General features: G+C 35.9%; 1 protein-coding gene across 2 annotated transcripts; it reads right to left on the reverse strand.

The window, feature by feature from the left end:
* Positions 1-261: 261 nt before the first annotated feature.
* Positions 262-5,912, reverse strand: LOC148040326 (L-ascorbate peroxidase 5, peroxisomal-like). Of its 2 annotated transcripts, XM_087698391.1 has the most exons (10): positions 5,655-5,912; positions 5,360-5,600; positions 4,602-4,732; positions 4,273-4,325; positions 4,115-4,183; positions 1,616-1,667; positions 1,380-1,468; positions 1,042-1,100; positions 799-961; positions 262-535 (listed from the first exon to the last, which is right to left on the reverse strand). In XM_087698391.1, the coding sequence occupies exons 1-10, from the start codon at positions 5,701-5,703 to the stop codon at positions 341-343; spliced, it is 1,101 nt and encodes a 366-aa protein (XP_087554517.1). In that variant the 5' UTR covers positions 5,704-5,912; the 3' UTR covers positions 262-340. The 2 variants fall into 2 exon arrangements, with proteins under 2 accessions (XP_087554517.1, XP_087554509.1); XM_087698383.1 differs by having other exon boundaries at positions 5,360-5,907.
* Positions 5,913-15,310: the final 9,398 nt, after the last annotated feature.

Here is a 15,310-nt window from a genome sequence, read left to right on the forward strand (position 1 = left end):
TTCCAAGGGGTACAAGCACATATAGTTTTAGATGACAAATTGATACTTTATTGAATCCAGTGGCTATGCTTAATTGAATTCTATTAGAATTAACCTCCTACCTTTGATGAGTCTTTCAAGTAAGTGTCGAACTGTGATTTATATTTTGGTAAGCTTGGTTTTTGCTTGTTAAGAAAGTCTCACTCTAGTCTCTAAGTTCCATTTTTCTCCAAAATCCTATGTAAAGAACTTCTTGATACTTATTAATGCTCAAGATTCATGAGTCACACAAATGTCACAAATGTATAGAATTTTTGACATGTATTACATGCTTAAATGATAAAGACACACATGACTAGTTTCATTTCATCATGGTTTCATATAGAAAACCTAGAACAACCACTGCAATGGTCATGATAGTTGCAGTATATACACTTGGCATCATTTTTTTGTAGTCTTCTTCAGTGTACTCAACCCGTCTAGGAAATTGCTTGAAGCCAAGCTCTGACATTTTCTTATGTGCTTTCACATATTCCTTGGAAAAATAATCTTGATTCTGCAATATGAAAATTAGGATCAACAAAATGAATTAATTACAAACAAGAATATTCTCCAACAAAAAATAGACAATTGTAATGGCATCTAGGGAATATTAGTAAATGTCTCTAGGGTCACACTTACTCAAGGAAAGTTAGTATTTAGGTTCTCAAAAGCCTTGGCCAAATGTGCACTATGGGCTCACCTTCAGTTTTAATATGCTATAAAAAGACTAGTCCTCATGTTTTTCAACTTGAAAGAAGTATAGCAAGAATTACATACCTCAGAGTATAGTTTGACATATCTATGAAAAGTTTTGTCTGTAACTAAGCATGTTTCCAATCTTGTGACAAAATCTTTGGCCTTTTTATGTTCATTTTCATCTGAAGATGTTGAAACATTTTGGCTTTGGGTGCTAAGTGGTTCCTTCTTTTCAAGTAAGCTCCTATAATGGAAAGAGGAGGAAAATTAATAGCCTTTTTTAATGTAACAAAATAAAAGAATTCATGAAAGAACAACCCATACTTGTAGTAGGTGCTATCAAGTTTTTTGTGACCTTCTATCCCATAGACTTGTTGCAAAACCTAAGAAAATTTAAAGAATATATGAATATATCATGGTCTTACTTGTTCACTCTAGATAGGAACAACCATCCAAAGATGATTAGTATTTCCACAAATATATTGATTTGGATAAGCATTACCAATTGAGCATTAAAGACACACCAAGACATAATATAAATATAATATTTCTTCAACATCTTACCAAAATACACAGTCATGTAAGTGCCACAATTTCTTGATCACAAAATTGTAAGACACACCAAAATACAATATACATATGATACTTCTTGAGCAACTTACCAAGCTATACATTCCTGCAAGTGGCACAATTTCCCGATCACGAAATCCCATGCGATAAAAGGTCCTCCTTAAACTTTGCGGAAAATCACCTAAAATGAAAAATTTCAAATATAATAATTATTTTTAGGCTGATATACTATCTTAAGGTGCATATTTGATTAAACTTTTAAAATACCCAATAATCTATGCTAAACTTATGTACTTACAAGGACTTGAACTTTAGGGTTGACTCTTACCATTTTTAAGTGTAATTGGAAGTGTACCACTTGTATCCATCTTGTTTGTGTCCTAATCATGTCAAAAATGAGAAACAATGATAAAATGTTCATAATTCCTACTAAGAACCAAAGAAGGAGATAACTAAATAGGACAATGGTAACACTAAAAAAATGTTAATTTTGTATTTTCTGAAGCTCAAATTTATCATGGAGTAATATAAATTAGATCATACCAAACAAAAAATTAAATTACATAAAGTATAAAAGTTCATGATGACAGTTCTCTCAAAAGTGATTATATGTGAGCTTATTTATGAGGAAAAAATATTTATGTGTACAGAAAGGCCCTATAGGCCAGGATAATGTGTGTGTTTAGGTCTAGAGACAAGGCAACTAAAAGTATCATATTTCATTATAAGTTTGATTAAGGAATCTACTAGCTTGTCCTCACTTGGAGTGCTTTCAAATTTGCTCATAATAGCATTAACAAACAAGAGGAGAGACCAAAGTAGAGTAATAATTAGGGGTAAAATTTGGCCTAGTGTTGATCTTTTTAGGTTTTTGCTTAAAGAACTAGTTTTTCACACTTAGAAACTTAACAACCGACCCTTGTGTACAATGAACTGGGTTTTTTGATTGACATTTGTCCCAAAATTCCAAAAAATGGTATTTTATTAACATTTTTCCCCATTTTCTAAACTCTTAGCTTTTGATCAAATTTTTTTTTGCCACCTATCTAGAATTAAGAAATCATAAGTATCCCTTATTTTTTAGCTTGGACTGAAGATGGAATATCAATGCTTCTACAAAAACACATTTCTTTCTAGCTAAGGAAAATAAGGGCAAGATTCCAAACCTATGTGTTTTTGTGTTTCCAAATCTACAAGAAGCGTCAAGTTCATAACTAAAAATTTTAAAGGTGGCACCCATTTTCTAATTCATGGAAAAATTCAAACACATATTTTAATATTAAAATTTGATAAAAACATGCTTCTCATTTATGTGTGTGCTATAGAAAATAAAGAAGGCAATTTCTCCATTTATTGAAAATGATGCAAAACCTTTGGTTGTTCTATTCTAGATAACCTCCTCTAGTTGTTGAAAAAATGGATGCAAAACCTTTGATGCATCTACTCTAGATGATGAAGAAAGAAGTTCCTCTTGTTGTTAACAATGATACTTTGAAGTTGAGGTTGAACCTAATCCTCCATACATGTGTGACATAGGCATCTAGTTCTTCAATGCAAAACTAGATATACTACTATAGAGATGCATTTTGAGGTTATGCTTGCTAGGATTGGGATTGTATAAACCCATCTTTGTAAAGGTGCCCTTCTAAGCCATGAATTGAGTTAGAGATTGGCTTTATCTTTTTTCTTGGTAGCATGTTGAGATATGTAAAGATTCTATCAAGAAGAAAAAGCACCCTACCTCCATGGAAGTTATGGATTTTAACTCTTACATTTGTGGGGTCTTATACCTAACATTGCTAACGTACTAAACAATCTACTATACAATTAACTCTAGAGAAATTAACTCTATAGTATGCCTTTTTTGTTGAAGATAAATGAGAAGCTTCAAATGTGTGATTATCTAAATTTATTACCATGGAATCATAACATTCATTAAACTAGAGGCCCTTTATTGGTGAATGTCTAGTAGCAAATGGGTTATTACTCTAAAAAATGCCCAAAAATTATATAGAGTTCAAGAACCCTATCCCTAGGTCAAGGTTTCTAGAAAAAAAGATATAGCTATAGCAACAAATTTTGAGGGTAGTGGATCTATTTTAGAATTGTGAGGGTATTGGATCTAGTTTAGAAAACAATAGCGGCCAGTGTGTGGCTCAATGTGCACTCACTTGAAGATCTAAGGCTTTTCTACACATGGAGATAAGAGGAAGCATGATGTCTTATATAGGCTTTTGTGCTATTTATGCGCAAGAGAATGCTATCTAGGAAATCCAAAGGGATATAGTTAGATCTCCTTTCAAGGCACAAATTGTTGATTAGAATTGTTGGTCTAGGTTACAAAGAATTTATTTCTCCACAAAAGGAAAGTGATTTCCACAATCTATGGAGATTAATGTGTGTAACAGTTGCTATAAGATGATTGAAGGTAAGATGTTCCAAATCCCAACAGTGCAAGATGACAAGATGAGATGAAAATGTTTAATATTCTCGCTAAAGAGAGAATGTCTTATCCCAAGATTGTCTCACTCAAAGAGAGAGATATAAGTTTAGGTTTTTATCAAGGCATTTGGAAACAAAGCACTAAGAGTTCATCCCCTTAAATCATCCCCACATGATAAGAGTTGTACAAGTGATCTTCATGCTTGGACATATAGACTATAAAGCATCCTTAAATTATTGTATACTAGAAAACCAATTGTCTCACATCTTGAAGCAATAGCATGGTACTATAATTTCTCAACCTTATTGCATATAATTAGGGCATGAAATTTAAAAAGCAATAGGCACGAAAGTCAATTTATGTTTAGAAAGTTAGGTCCTTCACCTTTCGACCTACAACAAATGCAATATCTTTGGGTCCGTCCATTGCTTCCACTGCTATAATTCCTGCTAACTACACAATTTGGTAGACATTGGACCATTTCTTATAGTAAGAAGATAGCAAGCATTTAGAAAGTCTAGAAAAAGCATTCAATAATATACCTGAAGAAAATCAGCAATTGAGATGTTTGGACACTTTTCTAATTTGAGTTTTTCTACATTTGAACAATACACAAATTCCACATTTAGGAGGTTTTTTAGATTTCCTAGCTCTACTGCAAAGTATGTAAAGCATTAAGAATGAAGCATGGACTAGCTTATTAGCAAAACATTAATTATGTGCCAATGTGCTACCATGCATCCTATATTCGTGTTACTTGTCAAAGCACATCTGCAAATGTTTATTATACTAGAGTTGTCTATTTTTTAAGGGATGAATCTTTTTTTAGGTAATTTCTTATTGAATTGAAGGAGAGTGTGTACTACTGTACCTATTTCATTCCACATGTTTTCCTTTTGTATGATAATATTTTCAGGCCAATTTTTCTCATCATCTTTCCAAATGGAGCCATTTGGCCCTCCTGAGTTGGAACTTGCATCATATGTCAATGCATCATGGAACCTATATTTAAAAAAGGAACGTCTTAGTATATTACGAGAAATGAAATTTTAGAATATCATTGGAATGTAGCATTATGCTAAGCATCTTTTAAATATGTCAAGTAGCATATTTGTACTATTGGAACATGTTACTGTTCACATGCTATTTTTTGTCATATTTAGCTAGACCTCGGATCCTATCCTAATTTATAGTTATATTTGGACATCCCAGTAACAAGGTTCTCCTAAGAGAAAGCATTTTCTATAACCTTTTTCATGGTAGCATGGCCTTACTTGATTCCATGGATTTCAAACCAAGATGCCTAGAAAGCATGTCTCACAATTCTAGATTTTGAACCCTTCTAGATTCAACTTGAAAGTTGCAAACATGGGGGTGATCCCGTATTCGTGGAAAGGCGAAAAATGTAGTACAAAAACTTGGAAAGTTGGGGAACACTTCCTCTAACAATTCCACCACCACAAAGTTTGCATTTTATAAGGCCACCTTCTGTCTTGTGTGTGTGTGCGTGAACACACGCTATCTTGTGAGTATGTGTGCGCGACGTGTGTGTGTGTGTTTGTTGAGTGAGAAAACATACGCTATCTTGTGCGTGCGTGCGTGCGTGTGTGTTGAGTGAGTAAAACATACGCGATTAAGAGGAGAGTGGGGGCGCAATGTTTGCTGTCAATGAGGTGTTTGATGGCCGTTCGAGCCGCTGCGAGCTGTTCTGTAGTTACTTTCTTATCGGGTTGCTCATGCGGGACAGATGGCGAGGCCATGCTGTGCAGCTGATCAGTAGCGGCAGGTGGCGCGGCAGTAGCGGGTTGCTGACCAGTGGCAGGAACTGCAAGCGACGGCTGCCGTGTCGGCTGCTGCGGCTGCTGTGTCGGCGGCGGCGGCGGCGGCGTCGTCGGCTGCTGCGGCTTCTGTGTCGGCGGCGGAGGCGGCGGCGGCGTCGTCGTCGTCGGCTGCTGCGGCTGCTGGTGAGACATCCTCTGGGCTTGCTGCGGTATTAATTGGAGAGGACGATATATTACCACTCCTTACTATCAATCAATCAATACACGCACAGCTTAATCCTCCTTCCTTTGCTGTAATGATCTGTATCTACTGATGGATATGCGCCGCTGCTGCCCCAGACCTTGATTGATCGACCCTCCCGGTCACCTCTTCTTATATACATGCGCGCATTCTTGTAGATATATACGCATTCGTTGATTGTTAAGATTATGCTCTCCAACCTTCCACGTTATCCTAACCTTCTTTTCTCCATAACTTCTCCTCTCATCATTCCCATGTAAAGCTACACGCATTTGCTTTGTTGTATTCTTAAAGAGTATAATCGTGATCTTCTTGCCTTTGCTGCCTTGCTGTCTTGAAATGTGCTGGACACGTTAACTTGCACGCAATGCAGCCCTCTAACCCTACGTCTATACACACACATTCTCTTAAATATACACTACGTGACATGTGGCAAAGGAGGAGGAGGACGAGAAAGGATGAGAAGTGCAGGAATGATGGTCTTAGAAGGGTCTGTGTATGAGCATCTAGGAGGAGGCCATCGGAGGTATGTAATAGAAGGGCAGACATGATGGTCATAGAAGGGTTAGTTGACATGAATTGGCAAATAATCAAAACAAATCAAGGTTGCTACTAGTGAGAAAACAATGGAGGGACTCCATGCCCTTGGTGTGACCATTGTTTCTTTGGTGTACGCTTACTCCTAAGACAACTACTATTTCATCGGTAAATGACAATTTTTTGGTTCTACCTTGCTCGATCTATTGAGCTAATAGGCTTTGTTAATTATTCTTTTCATTCGTACTTGTACATAATCTTGCATCAATTTCGTAAGCTGATATTATTGTTCCCAATTCTCATCCATATAATGTGCAATGGACTTATTTATGGTACAACCACAACTTTATTTTCCATTATTACTCTCTTCTATAATGCTTTGAATTTACTATGAGAGGAGGCCATGAGCTTTGGGCACAATTCTATCTTTCCAACCCCCCTCCTGAATTACAAATGAACAACTTCTTGATACTTGGATGCACCATGAGCTCAATACTTGGATGCCCATGAATTGGTCCAACAAACCAACCTTATGCATGAATTGGTCCAACAAACCCCCAACAAACCAACCTTATTATGATTTCATATTGCTAAGGCTTGGACTAAAGCCATTGACCTTCTTTGATTACTATAGGATTTTACTTCTAATGCGAACAATGTCATGTAGAAATAGAAATTGGAGTCTACATTGCAAGATTGAAGCTCATCATTCGAAGAACTAAACATTTGGAGTCATGCTTCTATTGATGTGCCTACATAATGACTCTAGCAACTAATCCAAGCTCTCGTATTCTGCCTATATTTCACAAGCTTTGAATGCAATTTCACATACGTCTTACTATTCATATTTGGAAAGATGTTGAGCACTTATTTATTTTTCCATGTTGTAGTATTCTCAAATATCTTCTCTGCTGTAGTACTATGGTATTGGAGATTTGAAAGTTAAGCCTCAGGAAACATATTTACCAATTTTCTCTAGAAATTGGAGTAGGGCCTACTATCCCAAACTAGTTCTTGAGCAAACTATTATTCCTCTATGATCATAGAGAGATCTATACTCTTGCATGTCAAGTAATAGGCCCTTAATAGTAGTTCACAATAGTTATTGATATTAGTAATTAGTGTGGGATTAAGCGAGGTTAATTAGTTATTAGGTCAAATGTGACTATACGTAAATTGATTGATGAATCAGTCTTATGTTGGTTAATAGGAGTTATAGTAGTAGTTATTAATATTGGTAATTAGTGTGGGATTAAGTGTTGGTGTATTTTGTTAATTAAGTATATTTATTTAATTAATTAGTGTATTGTATTGCAATTACTTAGTGTATTAGTATAACTAATTCTGCTAATGTATTTGTACTTAGAATTAATATACTTTGGTTGTTCGATTTTGACTCATCATTGTAGGATTCGCTTTAACAAAGGTGATTGCAATCTTGATACGTACAATCTTGGAATCTATCTTCTAAACTTTTTGTTATAATCAATAGTAAAGGAAAGTAAAGAAAATAGCATATCTTCATGAGAGATGAGAATATGACACGTTCCCCCATAAGTATAAAATAATAAAGAGATTTGTACCAGCTCTTTGACATGCTGCTTATATAGTACGTTTATGTATTTTTTTGTGTTACTATTATGGTTTTATGAAGTAATGAGCTAATTCTTAACCAAAAAAATTAGTAAAATGTGAAAGCCACCACATCTTAGACTTTGACCAAGCCACTTTTTGATTTTTGGTTTTATGTTTTGTAAGGTACTCTTCATCAACATGACGTCACATACCATACGATAAGTTTCCAACCAAATCTAGCTAGCTTCAAAAAATTATGAGAATAATCATTTGAAGAACTAGACATTTCGAGTCATGCTTCTATTGATGTGTCTATACAATGACTCTAGCAGCTAATGCAAGCTCTCCTATTCTCCATTCATTTCACAAGCTTTGAATGCAATCTCACATATGTCCTTCCATTCATATTTGGAAAGATGTTGAGGGCTTATCTATTTGCCATGATGTAGTATTCTCAAACATTTTCTCTGTTGTAGTACTATGGTATTGGAAATTTGAAAGTCAAGTTACCTTAGGAAACATATTTACCAATTTTCTCCAAAAAAGGAACTATGGCCTATCCCAAACTGGTTCTTGAGAAAACTGTGATTCCTCTATGACATATAGAGGTTTGTACTCTCATGAGTGAAGTAACAAAACCTCAATAGTAGTTCATAGTAGTTATTAGTATTAGTAATTAGTGTGGGATTCAGCAAGGTTAATTAGTTATTAAGTGAGTTGGGACTATATGTAAACTATTAATTAATTAGTGTTACTTTAGTTAGCAGTAGTTATTAGTGTTAGTAATTGGTATGGGCTAAGCATTAGTGTATTTTGTTAACTAAGTATATTTTGTTAATTAGTTAGTGTATTGTATTGCAGTTACTTAGTGTATTAGTATAACTAATTTTGCTAATGTATTTGTACTTAGAATTAATATAATTTGGTCGTTTGATTTTGCTTCATCATTGTAGGATTGACTTTAACAAAGGCAATTGCAATCTTGATATGTACAATCTTTCATAACGTAATCTGTCTTCTTTGCTTTTTGTCATAATCAATGGTAAAGGAAAGTGAAGCAAAGAAAAGTGCATATATTCTTGAGAGACGAGAGAATGGCACATTCCCCTATTATGATAAAACAATAAAGAGACATGCACTAGCTCTTTGACAAGTTGTTTGTATAGCATGTTTATGTGTTTTTTTGTGTTACTACTATGCTTTTATGAAGTAATGAGCTAATTCTTAAATAAAAAATATTAGTGAAATGTGAAAGCCGCTACATCTCAAACTTTGGCCAAGCAACTTTTTGATTTTTGGTTTTAATTTTTTGCAACATACTCTTCATCAATAGACTTCACATGCCATATGATAAGTTTCCAACATAATCTAATTAGCTTCAAAAGATTATGAGTGTTGTAATTCATACTTTAAAACATATGTGTCATTTTGCTTGGATACAAGTAAAAAAAATTTCAATTCAATAAGATTAATATCATACATTAAAAAAGACACATTTAGTTTCCCAAGGAGCACCCCCCCTCTGTGTGTGTGTGTGTGTCTCTCTCTGTCTGTCTGTCTGTCTGTCTCTCTCTCTCTCTCTCCACTCAACTTTTGAATGTAAAGTACTCCTACCCCTGATTGAAAACTATAGAGAAAATATTGTAGAAGAGGGTTTCCTATGAATAATCGAAAAGTGATCGATCATTTCTCCCACTTGTTGGTTGAAAGAGATGTAGAGGAGAGAGACGATAGCGAGAAGAGAAAGCCTTTTTTTGCTTCTAGTAGGACAACCCCTCAGATTTTATTATCACTTTGCCATGAACTACATATGTGGGCTCCCTATCTTTCTTGATAAGGGAATCCCCTATGAGGAGAACATCCAATGAGCTAGGGTGATCTGCTTGGCATATAGAGTCCCATAGTCCTATTAGCAAGATTATAGATGTATCCCAAGTAAACATTATCTGAGGAGGTATCTCCATGAATGCGTTGAAAATAGCATACGATGTGAACAAGTTCTTCAACATGTTTACATGGTATGGGTATCCCATGCTCTAAGCTATTCCCAAGAACTTAGAAAACTAGTGGGAAAATGTGAAAGCCCATTGACAAGGCTACCCAAAGGCATATGGTTCCACCCAAGTGGGCCTCTTAGGAGCCATGAGTCACACTCCTACGTAATTATTCTTTGCCCAAGTAGGAGGATATACCTACTTTTTTCTCATGATGTGTATCATCATCTACCTTTGGGTAGATAAAAGAAGAAGGGGCCCATAAGTCATCATGGATGCCCATGATAAGGATTGAAAGAAGAACTAGATAGTGACTTATATATAGTGGGGAGGTTGTAATTTTGGAGCCTCCCATCTTTCTTCCTTATTTCTCCCCCTTTGGCAAGGACCCCCCAAAAAGGACAAAATTTTTATCAACATCCATCTCAAATTTTCTAATAAACAAAATCCCAAAACCTAAGCCTCACTGTACATACCAATCTAGTTTTTTTTTCCATTTTTTCTCTTCTCTCTTTTTTAAAAATGATTTTTCATTGGTTTTTTAAATTGTGTTTTCTTGTTAAAATTATTAATTTTTGATGTGTTTAGTTATTTATGTTCTTTAGTTTTAAAAAAATTAAAGAAGAAATCTACTTGACAACCCAAATTTGTTGTTTTGTTTGTGTGGGGTTTTTTCTCTTTTTAATAAATAAAAACTATAATAAATTAAAAAATGTGCAGTTATGGAAATCAAAAATAAAAAAAGAGATGGAAAGGTGAATGGAAAAATATGCCAACATAACGAAAGAATAAATTAACCAAAAACATAGAAAAGTGGATGTATGCATGGAAATCCATGAAGTCGTGAAGAAAAGCATAATGATGTACTATGGAAAGTACAATCACAAGTTTCGAAACTGGAAATGTGATGCTCTACAAAGAAAAAATATGTAGTTCAATGGGATGAAAAAAATTAGAAGATCAAAACCCACTTCTCTAGCAAAATGAGGGCATTCACATGGAAATCAAACAAAACTCCAAAAAAGCACACGGATCTTTGAAAATTAAAGTGAGGAGATATGGATGTTGATGAAGTTCGAGTGTGTAATTCATGGTAGGGTAAAAAGAAAAGATGTCAAATTTTACAAGGTAAACTAGGTCATGGGATCAAGGCTTAGTTCTGATGTGACAAGTGATTCTTCACATGGAATAGTCCATAACAAATCAAGTAGGGACACGTCCCCACACTTAAAAGCTGAAAATTGTCTAGGATGCTTTAATAGATTGAAAATTTCAAAAAGTAGAACCATCCTAACATTGACATCCCACACTTCACATGTGAAACACATGCACATGCACAAACAGGAGGAAACAAAAAACTTAGCACGGTAATCATAACTGGTAACTACAAAAGCTCGATAAAGCATTCTTTATTACACAATAGTGTTTAGTATATGTGGAAGGGACCCCATAAGTATCAACTGGGATCAAATGTCAACTACCTTAAAAATTATTAGGAGAAAAGTTCACACACCATCCTCATCACATGCTATTTCATTGTGCAATGAATTTGATTAACTATATTAGGGCATGCTACCAAATGTTTAGTCCTTACCATCCCTAATCTTGTCACTCCCTAGATCAAAATATAAAGTACCATAGCCTGGGGAAGAGGATACCTCCTGCTAAAGAGAATTATGTTTATGTGGTTTTGATGTATCAATCAACCTCACAAATCACTTGAATTGAATGATAGAGCACTCGGTTCCCCCACCCACTAGTAGCTCTCAGTTTGGAATTTCATAAAAACTCATTCTCACACCTAGCAAAGAATTTGATAAACTTTAGGATATAGAACTCATATAGGGAGAGAGGATGCCAACATGCACAAATGGTGGTGCATTATTGTAACCTAATCTAGCTAGCATAGTTGCAAGACTAAAGGTCAAGGATCCTTGTATATAGTACACAAAATAGAAGTGGTGTGTCATGCTTGAAGAGGCCTATCCCTTGTGTGCAAAGCGAAACAAGAATGTATGTGACTTTAGTTGTCTTAACATCCCTCAAACCTCACCTCACAATTGACTAAAAGAGGATTAGTCATGCAAAACCCCCCATTGTGTCATTCTCCATTAAGAATAAATGGGAGGGCGGCCTAATTCCTTACACCCATTGATTGATTCTCACAAAGTTGCTTGTGTCAAATTTCATATGCCTTGTGCACAATTAATGGTGCAAACATGCATCCCACATGATGCCAACATTTAATGTAAGAAATAGAAGACTAAGGAGGTTTACAATGCTATGTGAAAAATAAACCTTGCTTTATGCATTGGGAGGCCCAACCCATGCATGTAGTGCTCAACCTTCACATATTTCACCTCTCATTGAATTGAAAGAAAAAGCCGATCACTCTTAAAATTCTTATGATGTTTGTTTGAACAAGCAAAAATACCCTTTTAAGAAGAATAGTGTCAAAAACCCTAAATACAAAGAGCATAAGAATGTAATAAGATGGGACATGAAAGGTCAAGTATCCAAAGTTTAAAGCTAAAAATAATGGTAGCAATGAGAATAAGAGAGATAACACCCTTATCCTCAACCCTCATTTGATAAATATATAGGGTATCCCTTACTCACAACCCATCTAGCTAAGGATGAAATCTCACATCAATCAATTATTTGTTGATAAAAAACTTGCTAGTAGGGAAGACGAAACTGGACACTTATTCCATCAACGTCTTGCATCAAACTCCTTCCCTTTCTTCCATGGATTCATGCGTGCAAACAACCCTCAAGAGGAGAGAGGAGGGAGGAGAGAGAAAGACTAGAATTGTAGCTTCACCATCAGGCAACCATTGTGCGATTGAAGACCGGTGTCGGAGAGCAAAAAATTGCTCATGATCATTGCCAATCTTTGGTTGGGTGTTTGATATTTATGGATTCTAAATTGTTATGTATTTGTTTTTTAATAATTTTATGGATTTTTATTGATTTATTATTATTATTATATTATTAGCTCTTTTTTGGATTAATTATTGGTTGGTATATTTAGGTGAATTTGCATGATTTTTGTCGTTTTGTTTTTTGTGTTTTTCCTTTGATCTTTGGTTCGTTTAAAGTTTTTTTTGTTTCAAGTGGTGTTGTTATATTGTTTTTTGGTTTATTTTCTAAATATAAAATAACTATGGAAGAGGTATTAAGAAAGGTAATGTGAGATGCAGAAATCAGTGGCATGCATGAATAGCTAAAAAAGCATCTGTACACAAACACTTGCAAATCCAATCCAAGCGATTGCATGCAATTTACACATGAACTATGGGGGATGCAGTCTGCATGCAAGCAATAGTAAAAAATCACACAAACACAAATAACATGATTGGCACACAAATAGCCACATATCTTACACAAGAACCTCAACCAACAACACTTTAAAATTTTTGAAAACTATTCATTACGCAAACACCAAGGAAAAATTGCATCCCAAATGGGGCGAGTGCATATGCAGGAATTGAGGGTGTGCAAAGAGGGTGTGGGAGGAAGAGGAGGAAAGGGGGGTTTGAGGGGGTGGGAATAAGGGATATGGTAGGGGGTGGGGAGGGAGGGGATTGACTGTGGTAGAGGGGATATGGTGGGGGGTGGGAATAGGGGGTATGGTGGGGGTTAGGGAAGGAGGGGAGGGATTGTGGTAGAGGGGAGGTGAGGGAGAGGGAGAGGGAGAGGGAGAGGGAGAGGGAGAGGGAGAGGGAGAGGGAGAGGGAGAGGGAGAGGGAGAGGGAGAGGGAAGAGAGGAAAGAGGAGGAGGAGACCAGGGCGAATATGGGGCAGGAGGAAGAGTAGAAGGAGATGGTGGAGGAGGAGGAGGAGGAGAAGGAGGAGAAGGGAGGCACTATTAATCATGAATTATTAATCATGTCCAAGTCTGATTTATTAATCCAAGTCTGATTTATTAATCATATTCAAGCCTCATGAATTTACCATTTGATAATACTATAGGGTTTTTTATGGGGCCCCATGTTCCCACCCCATGCATGAATTTATCCTTTGCCATTATTTCATATCTTTATGCCACTCATCACATCCAAGGCTCAGATTTGAGTAATATACAACAATCATTTAATGTTATAATCCAACTTGAGCAAGTAGTGCATTGCTGAAAGGAAGCAAGGTTGGTCATTGTTTGGAAATGGTAGTAACAGGTTGTGAAGTATTAGTAAAGTTTTGTGGGATGTAGGAGGCAATAAGTAGACTTGTGTTTGTGTGTATGGGATGGCTAAGATCCTAGGCACTATTCTATAAGCTTTTTGCTATCAAAGGCCTCTGGAAACATGTTTGGCATGGTTGATAGGTTGATTTTGGGGTGCATTAAGTTGAAGCTTTATGATATCTAGACTTGTGCTAATGTGTTTTGCATCATCTTGATGATAAGAGAGAAGGCTTCATCGAATTCAACATTATGCTCCTACTTAAAACCCTTAGCAACCAATCTGGCCTTATAGCCTAGCTTGGGGCATACAAGTATACTCTTCAACTTGTACACCCACTTGCATGGCAAAACACATTTTTCACTAGGCAAAGGAATCAAATCTCATGTATGATTTCTCTATAGTGATGCACACTATGACTGCATGGCCCTCTCCCAAGAGTGATTATCAGCTTTATACATGGCCTCATCATAAATAAGAGGTTTACCAACATCTGTCACAATAATCCATAGAGGATATAAATTGATCAACTAATGTCTATCTCTAATAGACCTCTGCAAAATAGGCTATGGGGCCTATACCTCCTATCTAACATCATGGTACTAGGCCACTAGAGTATTAGTTGTTGCAACAGGCTATCTAGTTGGATGTACACTAATAAGAGGCTCCTCCTAAAATATCACTCTACGTACCTCAACTACTTACTCATACTACTTATGTATTTTTTCCTCATGGAAAACAACATCATGGTTGCAAATGACCTTCCAAGCTTGTGGATCCCATAGGCGATAACCCATCTCACCTATATCCCCATAATCAATAAAGATGCATTTTACAAACTTAGGATCCAACTTATTATACTTGTCCTTGGAAACATGGCAAAAAGCCTCACAAGTAAAGACACACAAATGAGCATATGATGGAGGTTTTCCGGCCCATACCTCCTCTACAACATGATAGTTAAGAGCACTGCATGGGGATTGATTAATCAAATGTACAGCAATAATAACTATCTCAATTTGCAAGTATTACGGTAAGCCTTCTTAGCTAAGCATACTACAAACTCACTTCTAAATCATACTTTTCATACACTCAGCCATACTAATTTAGAATGGGGTGTACAGGGCAATCAACTAGCACTTAATACCCCACTTATCACACAAAACCACTCAAAGGCTTTAGATATATACTCACCTTCATTATCAAATCATAGGCATTTGGGCCTATACCCAGACTAGTTCTCAACCAAAGCAAGCCAACATTGAAAG

This window comes from Lygodium microphyllum, chromosome 2, assembly GCF_053477565.2.
Source record: "Lygodium microphyllum isolate KBCC chromosome 2, Lygodium_microphyllum_v1.1.10, whole genome shotgun sequence".
In the NCBI taxonomy this organism is placed as follows: Eukaryota; Viridiplantae; Streptophyta; class Polypodiopsida; order Schizaeales; family Lygodiaceae; genus Lygodium; species Lygodium microphyllum.

Excerpts from the sequence above, each read along its gene's own strand:
- LOC148040326 (XM_087698383.1), bottom strand. The coding sequence starts at position 5,703 with ATGTCTCACCAGCAGCCGCAGCAGCCGACGACGACGACGCCGCCGCCG. Across the intron at positions 4,733-5,359 it reads CCCACTCTCCTCTTAATCGC|GTTCCATGATGCATTGACAT; the intron begins GTATGTTTTACT and ends TTTTAAATATAG. Across the intron at positions 1,668-4,114 it reads CATTTGTTGTAGGTCGAAAG|GACACAAACAAGATGGATAC; the intron begins GTGAAGGACCTA and ends TGACATGATTAG.